This window comes from Cyanistes caeruleus, chromosome 2 (assembly GCF_971803275.1).
Source record: "Cyanistes caeruleus chromosome 2, bCyaCae1.hap1.1, whole genome shotgun sequence".
In the NCBI taxonomy this organism is placed as follows: domain Eukaryota; kingdom Metazoa; phylum Chordata; class Aves; order Passeriformes; family Paridae; genus Cyanistes; species Cyanistes caeruleus.
Window position 1 is genome coordinate 54,127,299 of NC_141702.1, and position 26,881 is coordinate 54,154,179.

The 26,881-nt window shown below is 39.1% G+C and overlaps 1 protein-coding gene across 1 annotated transcript in view; it reads right to left on the reverse strand.

Annotated features, from left to right (window-relative positions):
- Positions 1 to 24,319, reverse strand: part of ARHGAP18 (Rho GTPase activating protein 18) — a 96,814-nt gene extending 72,495 nt beyond the window's left edge. The window contains exon 1 of the mRNA XM_086877044.1: positions 24,082 to 24,319. Coding sequence (XP_086733170.1) covers positions 24,082 to 24,125 — 44 coding nt within the window. The 5' untranslated portion in view covers positions 24,126 to 24,319. The remainder of the gene's footprint in view (positions 1 to 24,081) is intronic.
- Positions 24,320 to 26,881: the final 2,562 nt, after the last annotated feature.

A 26,881-nucleotide genomic window follows, 5' to 3' on the forward strand; every position in this document is an offset into this window, starting at 1 on the left:
AAAGCTTTTATAAGTAAGTAACAAGGAAAGTGAAAAAAGGAGCAAGAAAGAAAGCCCAATTAAAAATGAGACTAGGGTTTAAATTAGTGATAAAACCATAAGAGATATTGATACCCTTCTTATGTCTGTCTTTATTATGATGCACTTCAAACATAGAAGTGAATTTAGGAGCTAACTCTAGACACACCTTTTCCTCTACTTGATAGGAACAAATCCGGTCCTGTTATGACAGCATTACACCAGCAAGGTTTTCTTTGATTAAATGATTCCAAATTTACACTAGATACAGATAGATAATTTTGACCTACAGGTGTATTATTGCTGTAAACTGACATAAATATCACTATTCCTTTCACTGGTATATCTTCTGTATAACTCTGAGTAAATAGTCATTAATTCCTGAGTTTTCAGTTCTTAATAAGGTCCAGGCATACTTATTCGGAAAGTGAGGTTGTTCATAGAGAAAGCTTTGGGGAGACTTCATTTAGGCCTTCCAGTACCTTAAAGAGGCCTTTAAAACACTGGGAGAGGGACTTTTCACATAGGCAGAGACAGGAGAAGGGATGGTGGTTTCAAAGAGAAAGCAGGCATCTAAAATTGCACCATTTGAGGCTCATAGGTTTATGTGCTAAAAGGAGGATATTGAGAAAGGAGATTACAAATCAGTCTGTCTTGCTCCAGAATCCAAAACTCCTTCAAAGAGTTTAAATATTTAGATTAAGATGTCATGCACTGCCTTTACGCTCAATATAGTCAAGTCAGTCACCAAAGCCAAGCAGACCATGCAGGGTTCTCATGCTTAGTGCTCTCTTTGCAAAACAACTGCTAAAAAGAGAACTTCTCAGCAGTACCATCCTTCATCACTGCTTTACAGGGTTTGAATATGCATGTGTTCAACATGTGCTTTTGACTCTTCACTGCAGACTGATTTATTTTCATTTCTAAAATTTTCACAAATAAAAAAAATTAATCACACTGTTTTTCATATTTAAATATAAATATAGGATTATTCTTTTTGAATATGTGTTAGGTGATTTTTCACACTCCAGTTCCTAATGATATGTTAATTATCAGCAGTTAAAAATGCAACCCACTGAGAAAAATTGGCTAGAGGAAATAGTAACAGGTCAGCTGAAAAATTTAAATTCACAGGCTGACTTCAATGGCAATAGATGGATTTGTTCCTGCTGAGGTCTAGAAATCCCCCTGTCCAAGAGCATTTGAGAGACAACCAGAGACAACCACTGCACTGCTAAAGAAAAAGTACAACTGGACTTTTAAAACATATTTTTAATGCAGTAATGCAGGACAGTTTCAACCTTTCCCTTCTATTCCAGCATTTGTTCCGATGGGTTTTAAACTGAGCAGAAAATGTCTCACCAGCTCACTCACCTAATTCACACTGAAATAAAATGGCAGCACTTCCATTGTCCAAATTAAATTTCCAGGGTTCCAGCCAGAAGCCAGAAAATGCATGAAATGGAATGTTGTTTGTGTACTGTAAGATGAAATCTACCCCTTATTAACCTTCGCATTTCATGTATTGCTGTGCTCCACTACCTAAAGAACAACACACGTGAAGAGTGTTCTGCAGCTTTTAATAATCAATGCTAGGAATAATACAAAATGTAGATTACACATACTTAACTCTTGATGTCCAGGATTATGCAACTGATTTTACATTCAATTTACATCCATTTCATGGATGTCCATGAAAGAAATGATCTTTTAGAGGGTAAAATCCTCTGTCCTATGTTAGACCTCCACTTTAGCAAATAAAGAAGAAACCTGTGTCAGAATTGTCCATTTATTTCCGCTGATTAGAAAGGCTGACTGCACGAGTAGGTCACATGCAGATGTGCACATCTGTCTGGTAAAGTTCACCTTTAATGCTTTTATGTTGCCCTTCAAAATATGGAAGATGCAATGTTCCATTACAGTGTACACCATATGGCATACACAATGTGGAGGAGTCAGTATTTCAAAATGTACAGTACTGATATGTAGGAGCTGTTTCAGATCATCTTACACAGCCCTGAATGGCAAAGGTGGGGATGAAGTCACACGTGTACACAGAAAGCAGTGACACCTTCCAAGCTTTCTGAGTCTTCACCTTCTTCCTCACTGCCCTCCACACACGTATTTAAAGAGCTGATTTGTTTCCCATAACGAAAAAAAAAAAAAAAAAAAAAAAGAAGACAGAAAGAAAGAAAGAAAAGGGAGTAACAGTTCTTAGGTTGTTCACTTTTCTTGCGAGTTGCTCTAAAATGTATCTGGTGCTCTCTGGTGGCAGCCTCGGTAATTTTTAATTCCATGACTTTGCAAAAGGTGAAACAGTAACTACCAGTGCTGCTTTTGAGATTATCCATATGAAGACTAATGAGCACGTGAATTTATTCTATTTTATCCTGTTTGGTTTTTCTTGAGTGCTTTCTCTGGAGAAATTCAGATCTTGCCCATCTGCTTACCTTATGTAAATCACAGCACAGGGATTGAGCAGCTGAGGTTCTCATTGCCTTGTTTTGCTCATGGTCAGACAGCTGCTGAATTTTACCCAGAGAGGTATATCTGTTTCTATAGAAGTAATTTATCCATGTCTATTCGTAGTGTGACCTTGCACAAACCCTCATATTAATTCTTGCTTCCCTTTCCCTGTAACAGGGAATCCATATAACAGGGCTAATAATATCTAGCTATTTATGAGGATTATTCACCATCTGTTAAATTACATTGAAAGGTATCAAAATATGCATAAAATTATTTCCCATTACATCACTGGATTTACTTTCATTTGGTGCATGATTAAATAGGGACAAAATGGCATGGATTTCTGCATCCACAGGCATAGAGAACAGATGATAAATCTAGTGCACTTTATAGCATCTCCACATGAGGTATAGGACTTTCAGGGAAAACTGAATACCACAACTGATGTTTCATGCCACTTTAGGAAGGGGGAAGTCAGCATGAGTGTTGGAGACTAAGGGATTTTCATTGGTAACTCTGAATGACCCCTTTTTTCTTGAACTACTTCCGATACAACTTTGATTTTATAAATCATTACTTCACATATGCCACTAGTCATGAAAAGGTTGTTGTAATTTCAGAATACAATCACCTTTCCCCCTCTTAATTCTCCCAAAGTATTATTTAAATGTAATGCACACTGAATGGATTCACTACAGAGGTGAATACACTCTACTAGCATATGAATATGAAATAAAGATAGATAAAATAAAAAGTTTGGAGAATGGTATCTCATTTTTCTCTTCAATCATGTTTTACATTTATACTAGGCAGCTGTAAAACCCTTAAAAAAGATTTTTCATCTGAGTTAAACACACTTCTGGTTGTCCTTCAGAGGGAGATCTTCCATCCTCTTGACTCCTTGTTGACTCTTTCTGCATCTGTTTCAATTTGAACTGATCTTTCTTGAGTATAAGGACCTTGAACTCTGTAGAGCAACTGGGACCTTGTGTATCACAGATACGTACCTTAAGTATCTCACAGGCACAGTATTGTGGAAAACATCAGCTTTTCACATGGCTGCTTCTCACGTTGGTGAGACTGATATGAACATCATGCATTGTCTTATACATTTGGAGCAGACCTGCTGACTGGCTTGTACATCAAAGCACAGAGAGAGAGCTCCTTCTGAAATGTCTTCTCAGGGATATGTACTGTGCTTCTGAATGGAAGGGGCATTTATTCTGCTGTTGAGAGGCTGCTGTCATGACAGCCAGAAATCCTGGGTTTGTCTCTTTTCTTGGACATTGCAACCAAGACCAAACCACTGAAGAGGCAGGAGTGGAGAAGACTCCAGTAGCTAACAACCCCCCTGCCCCTCTTCTTCTTTAGGTCAGGAAATAGATCTCGCTACCCAGTATTTGGAATGTAACAACTGATGAACTCATCAGCTGCAGTTTCATCAACAAAGATGGAGGGGGTGCTAGCAAGTGCAGAGAACATACTTGGAAATAAATATGATTTGTTGCTTTACAGAAAGGCTGTATCCATTGCTCGGGTTCAGGGTCTGTGTCAGTTGCCACAATCCCCATCCCCCATCTTAGATCAGGCTTCAGCAGGGTCTGGGATAGTTTTTTTCAGTCTGAATCTGGAAGTTGAAACTATGCTGTCTCCCACACGTGTTAGCTAAGTCAGTCGGCACATTGACTGGGAGCTCTTCTCTTCCTTACCCTTCTAATTTTGCTGTTGCCTGCAGATTTGATCACAGCTGAAGTTGTAGCACAAAAACATCTGGTGAAATAAAACAGAGCAGCCACAAAGAAGAAGAGTTTAGTCAGTCAGAAAAGCTCATGAAAACTGTGACACAATCCTAAGCTGAGCAAGCCAGAGCTATCCAGAAATGTCATTATGTGCTGAGGAGAAATACTTCAGAACAAAGAAAGGAACAATTGCGTGAGTCATGGACTGTGAGAAAGAAAACCACTTGTCTTTAAGGGTTGAAGAATACCCAGTAAAACTTCAAGTTAACACAATGAAAAATATTCTTAGTTCTTTCTTACAGACAAAAATATTCATTTTGCATCTTCTTTCATCCCAAACAAATATTAGAAAAGTGTTTCTTTCACATTTTATAGTGCAATCAAATTCAGCCACTCTTAATACAGAGTATTTCAAGACGTCAGTCTTATTTTTGCCATTTTGAAAGGAAACAATCTTCTGAGTTGAATATGGATTTTTAAAAATGGTTCATATCAACTCAGAACAGCATTTTCCAGAAATCTACAATCCAAAAGAAGGCCACCATACTTTAACCACATGTGAGGTCCAAACTGCAGTTTAAGATATACCATCTTAATGAGACAATATCTTTAAAAATCATGTTTGCGAGTATCATAGACAAATCAGAAAGAAGGAATGGAAGTTCCCACATTCTTGCTTGTCTTGTCTATTTCATGAGCTTACCAGATTAATTTCATACAACCAATTGCTTTTTTGACATCTTTTGTATAAAATAGCTCTGACAATGACATTTAGCACTTGTGATCTTTTTTTAAATGAATGTAAGTATATGACATTTGAAATTGACATTATTGTAACAAGGATTGGGCAAATTTTGAACCAAAAAATTTACAAATATAAGCTGTAAGAAAAAACAGATGTTTTATGATAGTTCTTCTGATGCTTTTTATTTATTCTTCATAGATATTCAAAAGTAATTCTCATGAATAACAACTACAAGGAAAATTAGCATGAATACTTGTGCAAAAATTTGCATAATAAATAAATATTTGAGGTTTTGTTTCTTTTTGGCTGAAAGACAGTTAGAAAGCTGGAAAAAATACCAGTCATACACCAACAAAAACTCCCAGCACTATTATAGCTATTCTGTAGTACCATGTTCTAAGCAATAACTGTAAAATTCATGAGTATCTCTAGGCTGATGCTTAGCCACATACGCAAGTCACAAATAATTTTAAACAGTGTCATATGTGTAGCCTTTAGGGCTTCAGTCCTCTAAGGGTACATTTGTGACAGTCACAAGTGACTAGATTTAATACATTTGCACTAATTTACTCATCTTTGCTTGCAAAGAAATTGTGATAGGTTTGTAGAGCAAGGTTCAGGGAGAGCTGCAGAATTACAAGGCAAGAATATACTACCACGGCTGTGTATTTTGGAAGCAATTGCTGGAGTTACAGAAGGTTAAACTTGAACATTTGCCTACATCAAGATATTACAGTGTAGTTTCTGCAGGAAAAACATAACACTTGCAGTTCACTTGGAAGATATTCACTGCTAAAAAACTGTATTTATGTTATAGTGGTTAGATTTACTTTGATTTACTGTAGTATTTTACTATTAAATAACTCACGCTATGTACAATACTGTTCACCATATGTCCAGAAAGGGGGGGAAAAAAGAGGGAAGCTGAAGTAACTTTTAAATAAGGATGCATATGTGGAAAGCAATGCAAATTTATGTATATGTAAACATAAATATCATGGGGACATCTATGATCAAGTCTCCTGAAATTTCAATCTATCCAAGATAATTATAGGTTCACTGGGAGAAATTAATACAGTCACAAGCAATATCAGAACAGTAGTGAATGACACAAAACCATCCAGAGAAGTGGGGGTGGCTTGCAGTAGGATGCACACGTGTATCCTGCAAGAGGGAAGAGTACCCAGGGAATGGTTCCAAGCCATATGGCTGCCATAGGGAAGTGGGGTCAGAGTGAGCAGTAACAATGTACAGCTGCATTGGTGTTTGGTCTTTGATGAGAAAGACCATCTGCAGCTCTTGGCTGCCCTTGGTTACATTTTGGCACTTGAAAATCAATGGGAGCAGAGCTACTAACTTGCGTCATGAAAGAATGCATTTCTCTCAGGGACAGAAAGCAGTTCCCAGAGTCAGGGAACACTATCCCTTAAACACTATCTCCCCCTTTCCCTGGGGAGCCTGTTTAGTCCTCAACCACTCTCTGGGTGAAAACTTTTTCTGATACCTAACCTAAACCAAACCTCCCCTGATTCAGCTTCTGGCCATTCCCTCAGGTCCTGTCACTGATGACCAGAGAGAAGAGATCAGCGCCTGCCCCTTCTCTTCCCCTCATGGAGATGTTGCAGACCACAACGAGGTCTTCCCTCAGTCTCCTCCAGACTGAACAGACCAAGTGACCTTGGCCCTTATCATACGGCTTCCCCTCAGGGCCCTTCACCATCCTCCTAGCTCTCTGTTGGATGCTCTCTAATAGCTTAGTATCTTTTTTTATATTGTGGTGCCCAAAACTGCACACAGTGTCCAAGGTGAGGCCTCACCAGTGCAGAGCAGAGTGGGACAATCACCTCCTTTGAGCAGAGTATTTTTTACTAAATCTAAAAACAAATTTGCAGAAGGCACTATAATCTGGTCAGTAATATTTCCATCTCAGAATTTAGATGACTCCACCTATCTCTTATCATGGGACAAATTATTCAAAATATTATTTAAAATATATTTAAAAGCATCTCTTTCCTATCCTTTCTTGACCATTGAAGACAGTGTTGTACTACTTTATATACTGTGAATGAGACAGAGGCAGTATATAAAGAGAAGAAGATTGCAGTTGTGTTAATGAAAAGTAACCTTTTTGAAGGGACACATAATTTCCAGACAGACTAACATCTCTTTGTCAGTAATTAAGCATTTGAACAATCCCAGTATAGTAAATTAGCTGTATAAACTTCTGGTTTCACCACTTTTTCCAAGCACATTTCCTACCATCTTTAAAACTGAGATACTAGAAGCAAGCACTTTTACTAATTCAAATATTTCCCAAATTCTCATTGAGAAGGGGACTCACCTTGTATGTGAGCAAGAATGACAACGAAATTTGGTAGAAAATATTACAAAGAAGATACCTCTAATACCATTAATTCTTTTATTCTTGAGGGGATTTAGAACCTAATTATTTTACCTGTGTTTTGGAACATCTTACAGAAGTACAAGGGGATAATCATCTGTAGGATTTTTCATCACCTGCTGGCTGATGTACAAAAGCTTCAACCATACACAAGTACCTCCACTACAGAAGTCTTTACAATTTTCTCAGTATCATAAGAGTTATTGATAAATATCATAGCTTTCTTTTGGCTTAGCTGGTTAGGAACAATAAAATAGTACTCATATGAAAATCCTATTGTTCATGTTTTGCTTTTCTGAAGCTGCAAGGTGAAGGACAAACCACAAGCATGGCAAAACCAGCACACAAGCCACAAACAAGCAAAATTCAACTACTATACAAATGGTTTTTTCTCCCTCATTGCCATATATGCAGATATTTAATGATCAGCATTCCAAATTTTCTAGTTGTCTAATAGGCATTATCATAGATTGTTCAAGGTTCTCTTCTTATGGCAACAGATGATAAGGATTGATAAATAGACAAAAGGCAAATTGATAAATTGTAAGGTAAATGCCTAAATCGTAGGAGAAGAAGTTATTGTTCCATAGCTGAGATCATCAGTGTTTGTGAAGAAGGCAGCCTTACTTCATCAAAGGCTGAAAAGATTTGGGAAATGTGATAGAAAATGTCAGAGCAGTAGAATACTGCAGCTTTTCTGCTGCCAGAGGACATGCAGCAAAATTATGACCCCACCAGAGTCAGAGATTAAGCCTCTTCTAACTTTCCTGGACTAATATTTCAGCCCCTAGTTCCTGTCCTGCGAGCTCAGCATCTGCTGCAACACTTGGACTCCTTTACACTCTGTAAATGTGATGCAGAAGAAATAGGCACCAGGGTAGCTCCTACCAAGACTTCAGTCCCCTGGCCCGGTGATGCTGGAGCTGGATGGTTCACCAGCCTGGCTTTGAGCTTGTAAATTCTCTTCTGAGCAACAAATAAATAGATCCAGGAGTGAATTGTTTGCTGTTTGGGTTTTGGATTCATAAGAGGTTTTCAATTTTAAGTATTTAAGTTGCTTTTTCCTTGTGGTTCATTTGTTTGTTGGGTTTTTTGTTTCATTTGGGGATGAACATAGGACAACCAGTATTTCCTCATTCAGCTTTCTTTTTGCATTTTTTGCTCAAATCCCTTTCTGATTTATTTCAACATCATTCTTAGTACCAGAGAGGTCTTTTAAGAAGTAGCGCTATGGTTAAAAATTAGAGCACTCTCTTTCAGGTAAAAAAACCCAGAACAGACAGGAGAATGGAACAGCAGTGTGAAATCCCACAAGAATTCATGTACAATTATTCCTTGCACAGCTCCCACCAAAAGGAGGGAGATGTCAGCTCCCTCTCCCTTTCATGTTCAGAAAGATATTTACAGTTCAGGCTGGGAACCTGTCAACAGTACCCAAGTTTTGAGTACATCCCAAAGGAATTAGGAGATTTTTTTGAATGGAAGCTTTCTCACTATGGCCTTTTACACTTTTATTTTGCCAGTTGGACTCTTGCAGAATGGGTACAGAGAAAACATACTAGCGTAGATTATTTTTTTCAATATAAGAGGACTTGTAACATTTAATGTTACCTGTTCAGTTATTTAGGTGGCTGTAGCAGTGTAAAGTGCTTTTCTAGTGCAGCCACAGTAGGGCTTTTCCTAGTATAGCTGTGGTTTCTAAAAATCCACATTTCTCACTGAAATAGGCTAGTTTTCAAGAGCAGAGAAGCCCAAAAATCACTTCCAAAAATTAGAAAAATGAATCCTTAGCCACTGAACCTTCAGATATCTCTTAGTTTTAGTTTTACCAAAGCAACAGCAGAAATACCACATGTTTCTCTGATGGTTTTGTGGATCCTGGCCATGAATAAACAGCTAAGGGAAAAAAGCTGCATATCCACCACTGGTTTTTTTTCTTCACTTGTTTTTTTCCCTTCAGTTGCTTTCGATCATCACTAAAAATGAAGACAAAAACTGCTATAAAGGATTATTGTTATTCTAAGAGCAGATGCTCATAGGAGCAGTTTTCAAACTGAAGATTTTGCTTTTTTCCTAGCCCCAATTTCAGAGTTACCTATTTGGCTAGCATCAGGTGGATGCACCAGGTTATTATCTATCCAAAGTGCATTTCATTAGAGTAATCACAGGAAGATATTTTTTCAAGGAATCAGCCCAATGTATAATGCATGCTGCAACATTATAGAGAAATATATATTTCCATATATAACCATAATAGTTTAAAATAACCATAATAGTTTAAAATATCTTAAGTGCTGCTTAATGTACTATTCACATGGGCAAAACTGGAATGTTGTTTTTACCCTTGAAGCAGGTACATAATTTTTTAGTTGCCTACAAGCTGTGAAATAGTTGTAACTTTAGGATGTTGCCATATTTCAAGTACCTGCTTTAATCAGCAGAATTCCCTACTTTTAACTATTCAGTTCAGATTATTGCAGCTATTTTAGTCAACCTAATTTCCTATTTTCTTGGCTGCAGATAAGTACCTTAATGAAAAGCATGGCCAAAATTTTAAAATAAAGCTTCATCACAGTTGCTTTGCAAGGACCCAGATATACTGGATTTTGTATTATTCAGGTTTAGGGTCCGAAAGTACAGAAATGTTGGAATAGATGATTAAGTACTATTCTTAAATTATAGACATATTGTATAGTACAGAAGAATACTGGGAATATATTTACAAATCAAGAGCTTTTACTGTATTATGCTTGGTGTATGTCAGAAAGACTTTTAAGTCTTAAAAGTACACGGCCAACTCTTTTGGCATAACATATTCACATAACATAGTGAAGCAAACAATGTGCATCAATAATAAAATAAGTATTGGCCTAAATTGTACAGTCATATCAGGTTTTCTGTTAAGAGGCTAATTGTCCAAAACATCCAAATACAATATAACAGAAACTATGTTTATATTTAAACAATATTCAGATTTAAACCATATTAAATACCATTTTTAATTCAGGATTTAGTTGAATATGCCTTGCTCATACAAGTAATCCTAGTGATTTGACTGCAGGCTACTGTAATCATAGGATCAATATTTAATAGCCACCAAAGACTCATAGAGAGCATAGGAGGTGTTCTGCAGGTGAAGTCTGGGAACTAAATTGCTGAGATACAAACTTCAAAGGAGGAAAAAAAGAGTTGTATCGATGGATTGTTCACTGTCTCTTCCAGCAGCAGCACTAAGGGAATTTAACAGTAACTACAATTAAGAAACTGATTCAAAACAAACTGAAGGGGGTGGCATTTCACACAATGTGTCATTACTCAGCATCATTGCGTGCCACAGGATGCTGGTGAAGCTAAAAGATTACATGAGTTCTCGGCAAGACCAGACATGTTTACGGAAAATATATCCATGGACTATTGCTAAATACACAGAAAGAATATCTGGCTCAGGAATTGCCTAGCAGCATATGGCTGCAAGCTGGTGAAAATATTGAGAATATTGCCCCTTCTTTAAAACTCTTTTATGGGTGTCTTTTAAACAGGTAGGATACCAAGGAGATGGACTTTCTGTCCAAATCAGTCAAGCTAATTTTATGTTCAAATAGGCCATAATTTAAAATAATTCTTGCTCTGTGCAACAATGAAAGTAATGGAAATGCATGCCAATGACAAAAAATAGAAATTATTATTCAATATATAGGACACTAGAAAAAAGTATCTTTTTTATACTTTATTTTTTTTCAAAGTAACATAGTCTATTTAATTAAAGATTGAATTTATTGAACTTTATGAGGATACAATTTCCTGATTAGATTTAAAACCATCACCTTTCAAGGAAATTTGGACCACATTTAACATGCAGCTGTCACAAGTAATTCTCAGGAACACATTCCCAGTCATGGATTTTGTAATGTACAGGTTGTCCTCCTCCAGCTTTGCCAAAATGAAGCAATTCTTCAACTCTAACCCATGTAGCTGAAACCTTTTAAACACAGAGTAACACTGACAGTGTACTTATCTGCAGAACACAGGCCCCTTTCTAAATTGCAAGCCATCTTCCCTGCTCATAGTGGATGTTCAGTGTTATCTTAATTCAGTGACTTATGTATTCACAAAATAAACATGCCTTTAAATTTTAACAGTGCACTTTAGTCAGCGAAACTGTTGTGTTAATGCCCTGATTGAAAATGTAAATATCAAAAATGTCAGTGGATAAACAGAAAGACATCTTCATCACTCTGAATTTCTGAGTGATATTTTGAGTTAATGAATAAAATCTGTCAAATGCATTTTCCTACAGCAAAAAGTAAAAATATTTAGAACACCTCTGGATTAGAAGACTTCCTAAAAAAAAAAAAAAAATCAGTTCTGACTGTAAAATATGACTATATATTATCAGATCCATGTCCTTTGAAAAATTACATTTGAAGGCATCGCCAGAGCTCATAATGCAGCTCATACTGATGCCCAAAGACTGTCCTGCTGATTGTTTGGTTTTGGTGTTATGTTTGAGTCAGTAGGACTGAAACCTAAGAATGAATTTTAAATAAACTTCATTTACTTCAGGTTAAACCAAGATAGATGGAGCAAATAAAACAAATCCCCTTGAGAATAATCCCAAGAACTCATCTGTTTGAAGATGGTCTTAAATACAGTTTACACAGCAGATCTTTAATATTAGCAGAGAATTCCATATTTTGTTTCCTTCCATTTCATTCCTAAACACTTGCTCACTATTCATACATTCTGCAGCATCATGAAAATACCTGCAATATTTAATTTTATCTGTTAAGACCTAGAGATTTTTACTTTGCTCCAGCTATTTGTATTTGCATATGAAGTCTCATTACTGGAAGCAGCTAACACAAAGGAGAACTGCAGAACCAAATGATTTGCTAAGTTAACAATCTCAACATAGCTCTTAGCTAATATAGGAGTAGGTTCAAAGATCCTCTGAATTACAAATTAATTCAATTGCACAAATTCCAGAGCTTGATTCCAGAAATGAGTGAGAAATTCAGTCTTTGTACAGCCAATTCATGGGGTGGGTGTTCCAGCCTGAGGAACCATCAACCACCAACATTAATTTTATTTTGTTGGAGTGCATACCTGATAAGAAGAGTAGACAGAAAAGTAGAACGATTTTTCCTTTCTATCCTGCTATTCATAATATTTTGTGTTTTGCAAAATAGACAGCAGCTTTGCTTTCACTTCCCTCAACAGCTACTGGGCTAGAGAAGGTGCATTTTAGGAGTCTTTGGACATAAATCCATTTTCCCAGAAGCTGAGATTTCTGCTGCTGGAAATTCTGACATGACTTTGAGTATTTCTGCCATCAATAATTAGAATTGTTTGCTATAATTGTCTGGATCAGAGCAAAACAGTTCCTAATCTGACACTCACACAATCCTTTCCCCTTTTCCTGTGTATTAAAGATATTTGTACCCCTGAGTTGATTTACAGCACACCTACACACAGTGATGGGTAACAGTGGGTACAAATCAGCTGCCTTCTGTAGCTTCCATTGTTCTTGTAAATATTGACATCTGTGTTTTCTATTCAAAGGATTTAATCTGAAATTATAATAAAGTTTATAATTTTGAAACGTACAGAATTATTTGCCTGATTTTTAATGCAACTCTTTTTTTCCTCCTCTTTATCCATGTCTGAATTCCATTGTGTTCCCAAGCTAAACTCAGAAAACACACATAAAGGACAGGATCTTTAAATTCTCCAGCTTCACAGCCAGCAGTGGTCACTATTCTGTGCATCACCAACTCAGAAGGAGATTTTTGTGTTTAAAAAAAGAAAAATACAAATCCTCAGTCTTCTGCTGTCAAAGGAATACTTTGTCATTTAGCAAACTTTTATGTCCAATACCAAATGTATTCAATATATGTGGGCATACCAGTAGCTGTCAGTTAAACCAGCACCTATAATGGGACTGTGATCCAACAGTGTTCAAACCAGACTCTCATGGATGAGTTTTGGAACTCCAAGATCTACCTAAGTACCCCCACAATTTGAAGCTCAAGGAATAGAAGAGGCAAATGTATTTGTGCTATCTTGAAAGTAGCATCTGTCAGGAAATGCAGAGATGTCAGCCTGATATCCAGTTCCAAGGCAGGACCCTCCAGCTCCAGTAGCCTCAAAAGGTTCTATGAACTCCATGTTTGGCCTTCTGCCAAGAGTGGTGATTACAAAGTTCCATGACATGCAGTGCTTACTCATTTTTCTTATGTGCCCCAAATGCCCGGGTTTTTTCCTCATGACAAGTTTTGGATCCCACTCTTCCTAACTACAGAACTAAAAATAAAATGCTGGTGCAGAACAATGTCTGTCAGCTCTTCAGGTACTTACTAAAGCAGAGGACAAAAGTAAACAAGACTCTGCTTTATGTAACACATGGATACATAAAGAGGGTTTTATTATGAAACACTGTTCATATTTACTAAAACATAAAATGGAACAACTGAGATTTTAATGGTGCAAGCAACAATCTACCAACATTTTTTTCTGTCAGATTAAGAAGGAAATAGCTGTTGTCAGATGGCAGCATGATGCCAATAGTCGAACAGGAAGGATTACAGCATTCAAGTCATCTTAATCCTAGTGCATAAGCATTAATAGAGGCTTTTCTTTTACCACAAATGGCTAATGTAGCTAAGCTCTGACACTGGCCTGAACTTCTCACTTACCTAGGGAAACTAAATGCTGTTGTTAGCAGTGTAGTAGATGAAGTCATATTTCCTTTAATAAAAATGTCATGAAGGATTTACAAATCCGATGTAAAGCATTAAATTGCCAACACCATCGAGCCCAGAACATTAAAACGGTGTCTCTATGTTAGCTGTAAAGACACCTTGGAAGAAAACATAACATCCCTTACCGCACTTAAATCTATCATAAAGAGCAAATTATGATTTCCTATTTATCAAATTGATCTGGACCTTATACTCTGCTGCGTGAGAGGTTCAAGGGAAGTTGCTAAGGGCACAGAGTGCAGGGGGAGTCAGTAAATACCAAGCAGCTCATTGCATGGAAACAACTAAGACATTTCAAAGTGATATTTACTTAAATACTTCTGTTCTGTCTCATTTCATATCTGTCTGTCCAATAACATTGAAGGCCTTTGTTGATCCCATTTCTAGCAAGTACAGGTACATGAGCATGCATTCGTAGTTCTTATTTCTAAAAGAATCTTGGAAACATCTACTTACATTATATCACTACTACATATTTCAATATTCTTTTATTATCATCTATGTTTTGATGAGTTTTACTGCTTTTATTAATATTACAACAACAGTAGTTTTAGAATTCTTTCAATTTTGTTTCAGTCAGTTTTTATTTACCTTACTGGGTAAATCACCTTTTCCAGACTTACCAGAAAGCTGAGAGCCAGTGTGGCACTGTGGGGAAGAAAAGCTGAGGATGAATTTGCTGCTGCAGGTAGTTCAAAGGATTATCACACAGCCCAATCCTTCAATTTTATTAGAAATTGATCCCTTAACTGAATTAACTATCCAAGCAGGTTTTTATCCAAATTAAGTTTCCTTCTTAAGTTTGTCTAGAGACAGATGGTAGCCTTTAAAGATTACTGGAGATATAAACCATTCTGTCTTATATATGTAATTATAAATCAATACCATGTCCCTAATTTGTAGAGAATATGTGCTTTTCTGTGGTTATGAAATCTCTTGTCTCATTATGCCCAGGTCTAATAGCATTTACTGTCATAATAGCAAAATGTAGCATTTATGGGAGATGTTAATCTGTTGCTAGTGCTGGCCACCAAATGCAAGGCCATATGTTTCTCTGCTGGGAAGAAAAGAGAGGACTATAATTCTTTTCACAGAACTAAAATTTCCTACAGGAAAAATACATGATAGATCAGTTCTCTTCTTGCACCCATCCTTTGCTGTAGTGTCCCCAAACCTGGGGTTTGGAGAAAACCTTAAAAATTGGACAGCATTATAGATTGGACTATGGGGGTTGGTTTCCACTTGTAGAGAAGGGGAGGGATTCTCTCATTATTGCTAGAGGAAATGTCAATTCTGCAGAAAGGAAATGAAGGTAAAGATATCTGTAAACAAGAGAATGTAGGTCTGGCTCTCATTAGTTTGTGTAAATCCCTAGGCCATTTGATTTTATCTCAGAAATTGTGATAAAGTCCACGATGTCAATGCATGTCCTTGTCACGAGTATGAGGATATTCACCACTTCACTAGCTACAGACATGCCAGCTCTGAGAGCAGAATCAAATACAATAAGAAAAAAAACTTTGTCCAGATTTGATGCAAGTAAGAAATAAACAGAATTTTTAGTTGATGATTGTTTTCTTGACTTCAAGCTTATTTTTCAGTGTACATGAAGTATTAGCATTTCTGTTCTTAAAAACATTAACTTTATTGAATGCCTATCACTACTTCATTTCTGCTGGATATCTTTGTGTTGAGTTTGCCTCCAAATGTCATTCTTGGCCCTTTTTTTGCTTTTTCTTTTATTCTGCTTTTCAATCTACATGGACATTTTTAATGGTATTGGCATGCATTTCTTTGTTATCACTATTTGTTACTATGCTCCCTAGGAAGAACATTTTTTACAACTGCAACTATATCCTGTTTTTTCTCCGAGTCACCAAGTTCTTGCCACATCATTGCTTAAGTCCACAGAATGTCCCAATTAAATTTCTGCATCTCACTGAGACGCATACTGCCTAAAAGCTCTTTCTGGGTTGCTGGCTTCTAGTAAGTAAAATGTGCTTGTCTATATTATTTTCTTGAGTTGACTTTCTATTAATTTTCACTGTTCTTTACATTTCTGACATCTCAAATCTTACTTTATACAGCACTGTTTCTCATTTGATCTTTGTGGTACAGAAAGAAAAATTATTGAAGTGATGCAACACTTCCCTCCAAGCTGATGGACTTTGATGGCTACACTGACTTCTTTTTTTAATCAAGAGATTATGAAGGAAGTTTTGAAAGTACAATGGAGGAATGAGGCTGATAAAAATTATACTTACTACATGATAGAAATCAAGTATCCATTGATTCTATTGATCACTCTTGCAGGAGAAAAAAAGAAAAAACAAAGGAAAAAAAAAAAAGAAAGGTAATATTAGGCTTTTCAATCCTTACTGCAGTCAGTTTTGCCAAGATGATATGTCAGGAAGAACTGAAGGAAATAAGCATCTGAGGAGGAAGAGAGAGGGAATGAAGGGGTATGTGTATGCCACAAGTACTGTTGTACTCCCTAAGAGAATGAGGAAAACAAGCTCACAGTCACTGCAGCCATCTCCTTTCCAGTGGAACAGCCACCACATGGGCTACCCAGACAAGGCCATGCCTGGTTTGACAGGTAGCATCAAAGACAGTAGATACTGTCTGGGAAATATCTGCCAACCATCCTTCTCCTTGGTGCCAAAGGTCACCTTCTGCCTCCAAACAGTACAAGTGTCTCTCTTCCTTTCTATTGCAACTGGCAAGCCTGGTGAGAAGCTGAAATGATGAGTGTCCCTGGGCATGTTCCTGGGGCTCTGATAAATTATAACAAAACATCAGTGATGGCCTCTAGTCAAAGATCTAATTAAATTAACTTGAGGGAAAACTTCTGGGTTGAAGCTCTTAATTCACTCTGAGAAATCTTTTGTGATTTATCATAGATTGGTCAGAAAGTGGTTTAAGCCATTTCAAAGCACTGATGAACAAATATCTTTTTCTTGAGCCAAAAGTGCTGATGGAAGAGTGTGTCTTCTTTGCAGAGCTGGAAATACAATCATTTAGTAATCCTTTTTAGTCAAAATGAGCTGAACTGACAACTTTAAATAGCATGTAGTTACTAATAGCATTTTGCCGACTGCATGCTTTTTTCTTTGCATGTCAGTTTTAAATAAAAATAACAGTTCAGGCTTATACACAGATTATTCCCAAGCCTAAACACCTTGAGTTCACTGTTCCACAGCCCCACCACGGGTTTCTCAAATATTCAGTATCTTCTGAAGGAAAAGGGTTGGGAGCTCCATAAAGATCACTGACAAGCGTGCAGCATCTTCAGTTGAGAAAAGAAATGGATTTATCTAAACACGGTATAAAGTATGAGCAAAAAGCCTACAAGAAAGAAGTGGGGAGGGAGTGGAACAATGCATCTGAACAGCTTGGGCCATAATATGCACCAGCCAAACTGTCTGTAGAGTTTCTTATCAGATCCTCTGGAATTTCTCAAGGTTGCTGAGACATATGCTGTTCTAAAAATAAGAAAAAAGAAGCTGAAAAGCAAGAAAACAAGAGCCAGATAACAGAGGACCGTTGAACACCTGGACTGTAAGCAGTCCTGCTCCCTGAGGAGTGCATGCAGAGCACATGGACAAGATAAGGGCACCAATAAAAAGATGAGTGTTCATGTGAACAGTAGTTTTAGAATAAATAAATAAGTGTATCATGTAAACAATAAATAGCTTCCTGCAAAATCATATTGGTTCATTGTTCAGAAGTCCTGAGAGCTCTCACAAGGGAGGAACAGCAGGAGATGGCAAGAAAATTCTATCTTAAAAGTCAGATATGTAGGGATAAAGTAAAAATTGCCAAATGTCAAGCAGGCTCCTGACAGTTCACAGGCCTTGAGACCTAACAATATAAACTAAATTATTATTGACAGTACAGAGAAAACGAGAAATTTAATGGCAATGAAGTTGCTGCACAGTTAGAATGAAGTCAAAGATAATGTTGGCATGGCCATCCCAAAACTTCCTGACTCAATATTCTGTCACGGTAATGACAGGCAAAAGCCTGAAAATCTGACAGACTAGTCCAGAAAATCTGTGGATAATACTACCTTGTATTTAAGCAAGAAGCAAAGTTTTTAAGGTTTGGTAAAATTAAGACAGGCAGAACAGATAGTAATCTGTCCCAGATATTGAAATAATTTCCCTAAGAATTCAATAGTAAGTGATTACAATAATCTATCAGTTCAAGTGAAGGCATATTACCAGAGAATGTCAACATAACACAACAAATACAACTCAGAAAGAGAAAAACTGAAAAACTGGCAACTTTACACCTGTTACTCTGAGCTTGACAGTGTGCAAGTCTTTCTTTAAGAGCTTCAAAGAAAAGCATATTTTGAGATGTGGAAGTAAATGGAGAACTGGGATAAAATACAAAGCATTCTTTACCTTTACCAAGGTAAATAGAGATTTTAATAATAAAATAACTTACATTAAGGAGTTGGGGCTGCAGGAGACCTACCCTATATGGCCTTCAGTATTGCATTTGATACTGGAACACATAAGGATTATAACTACATACAGAGCTAAACAAACAGGAGAGTGGGAACAGTGCAAGTTGTAAACAAGGGAAAGGCTTATCTGAAAAAAAGACAGCAATACATTACACTGAAAAACAAACCAATAAATTGGGGGAATCTTTCTATTAAAATTTCTCTGGTTTCCCTTCTAATGTTCTTATTATTTGATATTTTCATTCACAACTTTGGCACAGAAAGAAGAATGTGAAATTTACTGATATTATAGAATTAAGGATATCAATTTAAAGGAAGTCCCGGATATTATACAGAAAAAAGTGATTAATGAAAGGACTGAAAAAATAAAAAATCATACACAACTGCATGAATTTAATAGACTTAATAACTACATTTTATGCCATAAGCCAGGGGGCTCATCACTTGGAAATGACAGATACTAATTTGTCCTAAGGCAAACACCAAACATAGTGTTGTACAGCAATAAAAAGGTATGAGTGGTTCTGTCTACATCTAGCTATATCAGGCTAGATAGGAGACTTACTATCACAGGCATTCATTAAGTAAAATTGTAATGTCACTTCCAATCAGTCATAATTGAGAAAGATGTGGCCAAATGTGGACAGCTACATGGAAAAGAGCAGAATCAACTCAGCATGAGCAGCTAAGAAGCAATAATAAAATTCCTGTTTGTGAGTACTCATGAACATATATATCTTGCGTGGGAAAATCAATCTCTTTTCACGGACTATGTCAATACAAAGAAATATGTAGAAACTTTCCACTGGCAACTGTAGGTAGAAAATTAGAAATTAGTTTCTAAATTTCCAGAGGAGCATGGTTCCAGCACACCCATCAAGAAGGACAAACAGCCTAATCTTTTAAAAAGCTCAGTATGCTCATGAAGTGGATTAAACACAGTAGCTTTTTTACAAGCCACAAGGTAGCACTCAGAGAGACAGAAAGTCCTTTTCAACCTGGCATCTTTATGTCTTTTGTTCCTACGCCAGGGTATAAGGAATAGAGCGTGGCTACATTAGATACTAAAAAAAAAAAAAAATTAAGGAGACATTAAGCTTCTAAAAGAAAAGGAATTCAAGAACTTCAGAAGTCAACAGCATTACTTCAGGACTGTGTGTCCCCATATGAAAACTGTTTTAAGCTTTATGGGAGAGGAGGGGCTGGTAAGAATAAAAGACCGGCCAAAAGTCCCTGCAGACCATTTGTATGCTACTGCAAGAGCATAAGGAGCCATAAAATAATACCTGTGCTCTGACCTCACCTGCAGCACTCAGCAGAACCCTGTGCCCTTTACTTGACCATCAGAGATGGCCACAGTAGTATCAAGCCCAAAAATCATCACAGTTCCCTGGGATGCTCTAAGAGAAACATGAAACTTCTGAAAAAAATTCACAGGGAAACCCTTTGCCCTAGGATGGTAGCCAGGGATGCTGAACAAAGAGGTCCAGACTCTGTGTTTTTGTAACAACAGCTTCAACCTCTGCTGGACCTCTAAGTATGAGGTGTTCCTTCCTCTCCTTCTTCATCCTCTCAGGAGGGAGGATAAGGAAAGGTGCTCCTTCCTCAAAATAACCATGCACCGCTGAGGTGTTGGAGTAGCATCACTACAGTGTCCAAACTTCTTGAACTGAAGCTCCATTAGGAAAAATGTGCCAGGCCAGTTAGAAACATTGCTCAGGCAGGATTCAGCCACATCTTAAAGCATGCAGACCCAAACCATGCATTTTTGTTAAGTTCACCCACATTCCAACGCTGCACAACCTATGTGAGAGCTTTTGGTGAGTGTAAAGGTATTGGAATCAGAGGGATGAAGTAAGATATAACTGACAGTGTCAGGAGAAGTTTTTTTGATTTACTGGAAAACTTTTTAAAGATATAAGTATTTCATATAAAAAAGCAGGAATCTCATGACAGCTCCAAAATAGTCTTATTAGTTGCTGCTTCAGCTAAAAATCCTATTGTATTTCATGTGACCACTTTCAGAGACAGGTTGTGAAAACTAATAATTGATAAAAAAACCTGAACTTCCAAAATAGCATTTCAAACCTGGGATTGCACTTTTCTGCATGCGTACCTTAAGAATTTGCATTTCCTAAAATGAGCTACACCAGCCATGCTTCAGTTTGAATTTCTGCAATACAATTTACTGTGGAAATCTCCTTGGTAGCATCGAATGTTCACTCTCCTCATGAATGTCTTACATTCATAAGTCTGCATCTTTGTCTTCAGTTTGCTTGTGTTGCCTGGTGTTGTCATTGCAAACTGCTCTATCTGCTGCCATCTCCTTTGTTTGTTGTTCTCAAGAATCGTTGCTCATTTCTTTTTTTTGTACACTCCTTTGCTCTCACTTGATGCACAATCTTTACTTATACAGAGATAATTACATTAAGTATATTTATATGAAAGCATCTCACCTTGCTGAGAACCTAATTTAGTATTTTTACAATTAATTTCTTGGCTGATCCATTCCCATTCAGTGAGCCTGCTTTTTGCCTGACTGAAACTAATCAGAAGTTTATGACTCAGCAGAATGGGGTTTAAATGGTACAGAACCATGCTCTGTGAAAGGTAATTAACTGAAGTAAGTATAAGATACCAAGAACTGCTACATGGTTTCTTCTAGCATCATGAGCATTGCATTTCAGTGTATTTACTTCTGATTTTCAAAAGGGGACTTTTTGGAGCAGTTGGGTAGCGCCCAAGGTTCTAGTATTATTCCTGCAGCTTTAGGATCCTGTGCTTTGCAAGGGGTCAAATTCAAAGATAGGTTCCTATGATGTCCACATTTCTGCTGACTGTGCAAGTCCTAAAGTGATTTGAATAAATTATCTACTTCACAGTAAGACCTGAATTAAGGGCATAGTTACTGTTCTATAAGGATCTGATTATAGTAATTCTTTGGGCAGCCCAGTGTACTATTTTACTGCCATAGTCTAATCTTGTCACAAATTCTTTTCTTAGAAATTTATGAAGTACAATTTTTAATATTTAAATATTTTTTCTTAATATATATTAGCATAGTAGTTATTCACTTAACTGTGGCAGAACCTTAAAATTAAATTCATGGACTGGGACTCAATGATTAAGAATTTACACAGAATACAGGAGTTACAACTTACCCTTAGCATTTCTGCCTAGGGTGAGAAAAAGACATAATGCTGACGAGAAGCATTTTTGCCATCAGAGCAGCTACCTAACTATTCTTAACTCAGTCTGACAGCTAATTTTTTTGGGTTCCTTGCTGTTAATTGGTTTTCATTGGTTTCATACTTCCATTCTCATGAATCGTAAAATAAATATTATGGTGTGGTATCCAGAAACCTACTAAAATTATTTAACCAGGAATCATAGTATTTCAAGAATATGTCAGACAATTTCATATCTATACACTCATTTCTACATTACTGTTTTCTGGATTCATTTTTATATTGCTGGTCACTTACTAAAGGAGGCAAATAATAAGCACCTGGTAATACCTAATAATAGTTTTTTATGTCTGACTGATATTGACTGAAACATCCATCCCCTATCTATCATGATTTTGTGACATAAATGGGAAAAAAAGTATGATATGATCTTGCTAAAATCAGTCCACACTCACTACAGACTCAGTAAAGATGACCAAACATGCAAATCTTCCCTGTCCTGCTGATGGGTGCTGGTTTTAGGGAACACCTTTTGCTAATTTATATCGTGTCAGATACTGCCACTATTTACCACTCCAGTAATACTCAGTGAAGTATCTATGCTCTTGTTTAGCACTGACCAATGGAAATTTATCCTTACTCATGTTCATTTAGGACTAATAGCCTTCAGTTTTTCAAATGTTGTGTTTACTGCATCCCTTTTCAGCCATATCTCCAACAGCCCTACTTCTCATATAAAAGAAAATTAATTGACTTCTTAACACGTTCCCTAATTTTATTGACTTCTTTCACCCAGTACTAAACTACTCTAACTCTGCCTTCAGCTAGGGCACTGACCAGGCATTTATCAAATTTTCAGGTATGCTTTTCACTCCTTCTCAATGCCTTGAAGCTCATCCAGTGTGAAAAGAGCATCCTTAAAGTTTATTGAACTTGTCAGCCTTTTTGCATCTTTTCTCATGTTATCTACAAAATACTTGACAGTGATCAGGCTGTCACTGGGTAAGGAACATAACTTTTTCACTTTGCTGCATTCATTCAGCTGTCTGCACTAATTGCTGTCGCCTAATTCCCTTTATATTATAAAGTGTTTGAGGCTGAGATTTTTTTTATTTTTAGTCTGATGTTAATAAAGCAAATAGAACCATGAAGCTCTGGTTCAAAACCAGCAGGAATACTCTAAACAAATGACAACTATTAGAGGAGAACAACAGAAGAGAGGCAGGAGTAAGGAATTGGCAGGGGTTTTTCCTTCTTGACTTCCTTCTCTATTTGCCAGCAAAGTAACACGGTATAAAACCACATACATTTATAAAATTAGAGCTGTGATTTTGGTCAGACTTACAGAATAAGTTTAATAATTGTAGCAGTTAAATCAGTGAGAAAAAAAAAAAAAAAACAGGTAAAACTGGTGATGTTACATATTTCTCTCACGCAATTTCAAGGTATTGTTATTTCAATAGTATTTAAAAAATATCTACAGGCTGCAAGTATTCCAGGAATCAAGTCTTAAACCATACCAATAAAAAGTTACAGTGCAATTGATTGCCCTTTTTTCTACTCATTCCTATGGCTAGCTTGAAAAAGAATTAGATAATGAAATCAACTCTTGGAGCAGCCTTATGTGAAAATGCTACACTAAAATATCATTACGTTCAGAAATTAAATTTCTGTTTGCAATTCTTGATACGTGTTATTTAAGTTTTCAATCAACTCTTTTGATGAGTGTTCATACACAGGGGAGAAACAGTGATTCAACAAAACACAAGTGGAACATCACCAAAAGTGCACACTTTTTTGCTTTTCCTCCACTCAGTGCACAAATGTTTATTTTGCCGGCTAAATTCTCATTAGAATAGATGATGCTGGGAAAAAACCGCTTAGTAATGCATCCTGACAGAAGCCGTATTAAAAAAAAAATAAGAAGAAAATAAAATAAAAATAAGAAAAAAGGCTAAATATGCCAATTTGTCTAATCCATGCTACTGTAATTACACTACACGATACTGTAGGGACACCGACTTTTCAGACTTTAGGCGTTTTTCCACAAACGCGCCTTGCTGTCCCGCGGAGCCGCTGGAGGCGCGGAGGGGAGCGGCTGCCAGGAGCCGGAGGCGGAGGGGAGCGGAGCGGGGCGGGAGCGCTCGGCCGGGCCAGGACAGGCTCCCGGCCGCCGTGACAGCCCCGCCACTGCCACTGCCACCCGCACCGCACCGCGGGTCCCTCCTGGGTGTCGCGCCCGGCCGGAGGAGCAGCGCCGCGGCCGCGCTCGCCCGCCCTTACCTCAGGTGCAGGTAGTGCACCAGCTTCGTCACCACGGTCACCATCTTCCCGGGTCGCCTTCCCCGCCGCTGCCTCGGGGACGGGAGGGACACGCGATGACAAGGGAGCCGCTACCCGGGCACTCCTCCGCCAGCGGCTCCTCGCTGCTGCTTCACCGCTCTCGGCCCCTCGGGCGGCAGCGGCTTCGCCCCTCGGCCCTGCCCTGCCCGGCCCGGCCCGGCCCTGCCCGGCCCTGCCCTGCCCGGCCCGGCCCTGCCCAGCCCTGCCCGGCCCTGCCCGGCCCTGCCCTGCCCTGCCCGCTCCGCCGCCGCGGACGCTCGGCCACCGCCGCCCCGCCCGGGCAGAGGCGGGGCCGGGGCTCCCCGCGGACCCGCCCGACCTCCCCCTCCTGCGGCCGCCCGTCCCCGGGCAGTGCTCCTGCGGCGGGCCGGGCACCGAGCGGCGGCTGGGCCGCGACCGCAGCGCATCCTGGCAGGGGAGCGAGGGGAGTGCCGGCCGCTGCCTCCGCTCCGCTCAGCGCCCGCCGGCGGCGGGGACACCTCGCTGGCGTCGGACAGGGGCAGAGGGAAAGGGAGGTGCGGCGCGGGTGCCCCGAGGGAGGGGATAGCCGCTGCCTCTCTCAAACGCTGCTCAGGGCGGGAGAGTTAAACGAGGGGCGAGGAAGGTCATGGTTAGACTGGAGAACCTGCGTCGCCGTACGAAACCTCCTGATCTCTGCGCTCCATTCATCTCGGCAGAGCTCGGGAGAGGAGAAGTGGTTTGATTATGGCGTGTTAGCTTTTACTCGGGAGGATTTGTCATACTTCTTTAATCTACCAGTAAGGACCAAAAGGACTGAAGCAGAGGGCAGCCAAATTCAGGCTGGGAGCAATAAAACATCATTGGCTTACCATCAGGGTACTGAAACGTCGATATATAAAGCTCTACTGGATCTTGGATCTCTTGAAATTTCATCTTTACAGTGGATGACTTCCTCATATAAACCACATATAAGTAATTTTTATATCTGTTTGATTTGGGTTATGGAGAAAATTCTGGGGTCTTTATTGCTGTGAAGAGAATGAAAAAATGAGAACAGAACAAGTGATTAGAATAGTAGACCCATGTATTCAAATATATGATTATTAATTACTTAATTTCTGGTTCACTGCAAATTAAGAGTATCTCTTCAGCCTTATTCTCCACTTCTTGTGCATCCACCGTGAGCACTGAACAAGACAAGACTCTTGAAAACGTTGTATTTGTTAAGTGTAATTCAAAGACATTCATAATGCACACACACATTACCTTCTATGAAGAAAGCTTGCACACCAAACTGCATTTCATATTTTCTGACTCAAAATGCTTGATTGAATTACGCAATCCCTAGTTTGGAAGAGACATCCAAGATCAAGTCCAACCCAGCCCTAACACCTCAACTAAACCATGGCACTGAGTGCCACATCCAATCTTTTTTTAAACACATCCAGGGATGGTGACTCCACCACTTCCCTGGCCAGACCATTCCAGTACAAAGGGTACTTTTTAGGGAAAGTACCCTTTCCCTAAAAACTTTTTCCTAATATCCAAGCTCTATTTCCCTTGGCACAGCTTAAGACCATGTCCTCTCGTTCTGTCAGTTCCTGCCTGGAGAAAGAGACCGACCCCACCTGCCTACAGCCACCTTTCAGGGAGTTGTAGAGAGTGATGAGGTCACCTCTGAGTCTCCTTTTCTCCAGAGTAAACAACCCCAGCTCCCTCAGCCGTTCCTCACAGGGTTTGTGTTCCCAGCCCCTCACCAGCCTTGTTGTCTCCTCTGGATGTGCTCAAGGGTCTCAACGTCCTTCCCAAACTGAGGGCCCAGAACTGGACACAGCACTCCAGGTGTGGCCTCACCAGTGCCCAGTACAGGGGGAGAATGACCTCCCTGCTCCTGCTGGCCACAACATTCCTGATCCAGGCCAGGGGCCATTGGCCTTCTTGGCCCCCAGGGCACACTGCTGGCTCATGCTCAGCTGCTGTCACCAGCAGCCCCAGGTCCCTTTCTGCCTGGGCACTGTCCAGCCACACCATCCCCAGCCTGTGACACTGCACGGGGTTATTGTGGCCAAAATGCAGCACTCAGCACTTGGACCTATTAAACTTCATCCCATTGGATTCCACCCATCCACCCAACAGTTCCAGGTCTTTCTGCAGAGCCCTCCTACCTTCCAACAGATCAACACACGCTCCCAGCTTAGTGTCATCTGCAAATTTACTAATGAAGGACTCAATTCCCTCATCCATGTCATCAATAAAGATATTGAACAGCTCTGGCCCCAGCACAGACCCCTGAGGGACACCACTGGTGCCTGGCCACCAGCTGGGTGCAGCACCATTCACCACCACTCTCTGGGCCCAGCCATCCAGCCAGTTCCTAACCCAGCACAGAGTGCTCCTGCCCAAGCCTGGGCTGCAGCTTTTCCAGGGAATGCTGAGGGAGACAATGTCAAAGGCCTTGCTGAAGTCCAAACAGACAACATCCACAGCCCTTCCCACATCCACCAGGCAGGTCACTGGTCATAAAAGGAGATCAGGTTGGTCAAACATCACCTACCCCTCCTAAAGCCATGCTGGCTGGGTCTGATCCCCTGGCCATCCTGTGTGTGCTGTGTGATGACACTCAGTATAAACTGCTCCATTACTTTACCAGGTACTGAGGTCAGGTTAACTGATCTATAATTACCAGGATCCTCCTTCCCATCCTTTTTGTGAATGGGTGTCACATTGGCCAGCTTCCAGTCATCTGGAAACTCCCCAGTGAGCCAGGACTCTTGGTAAA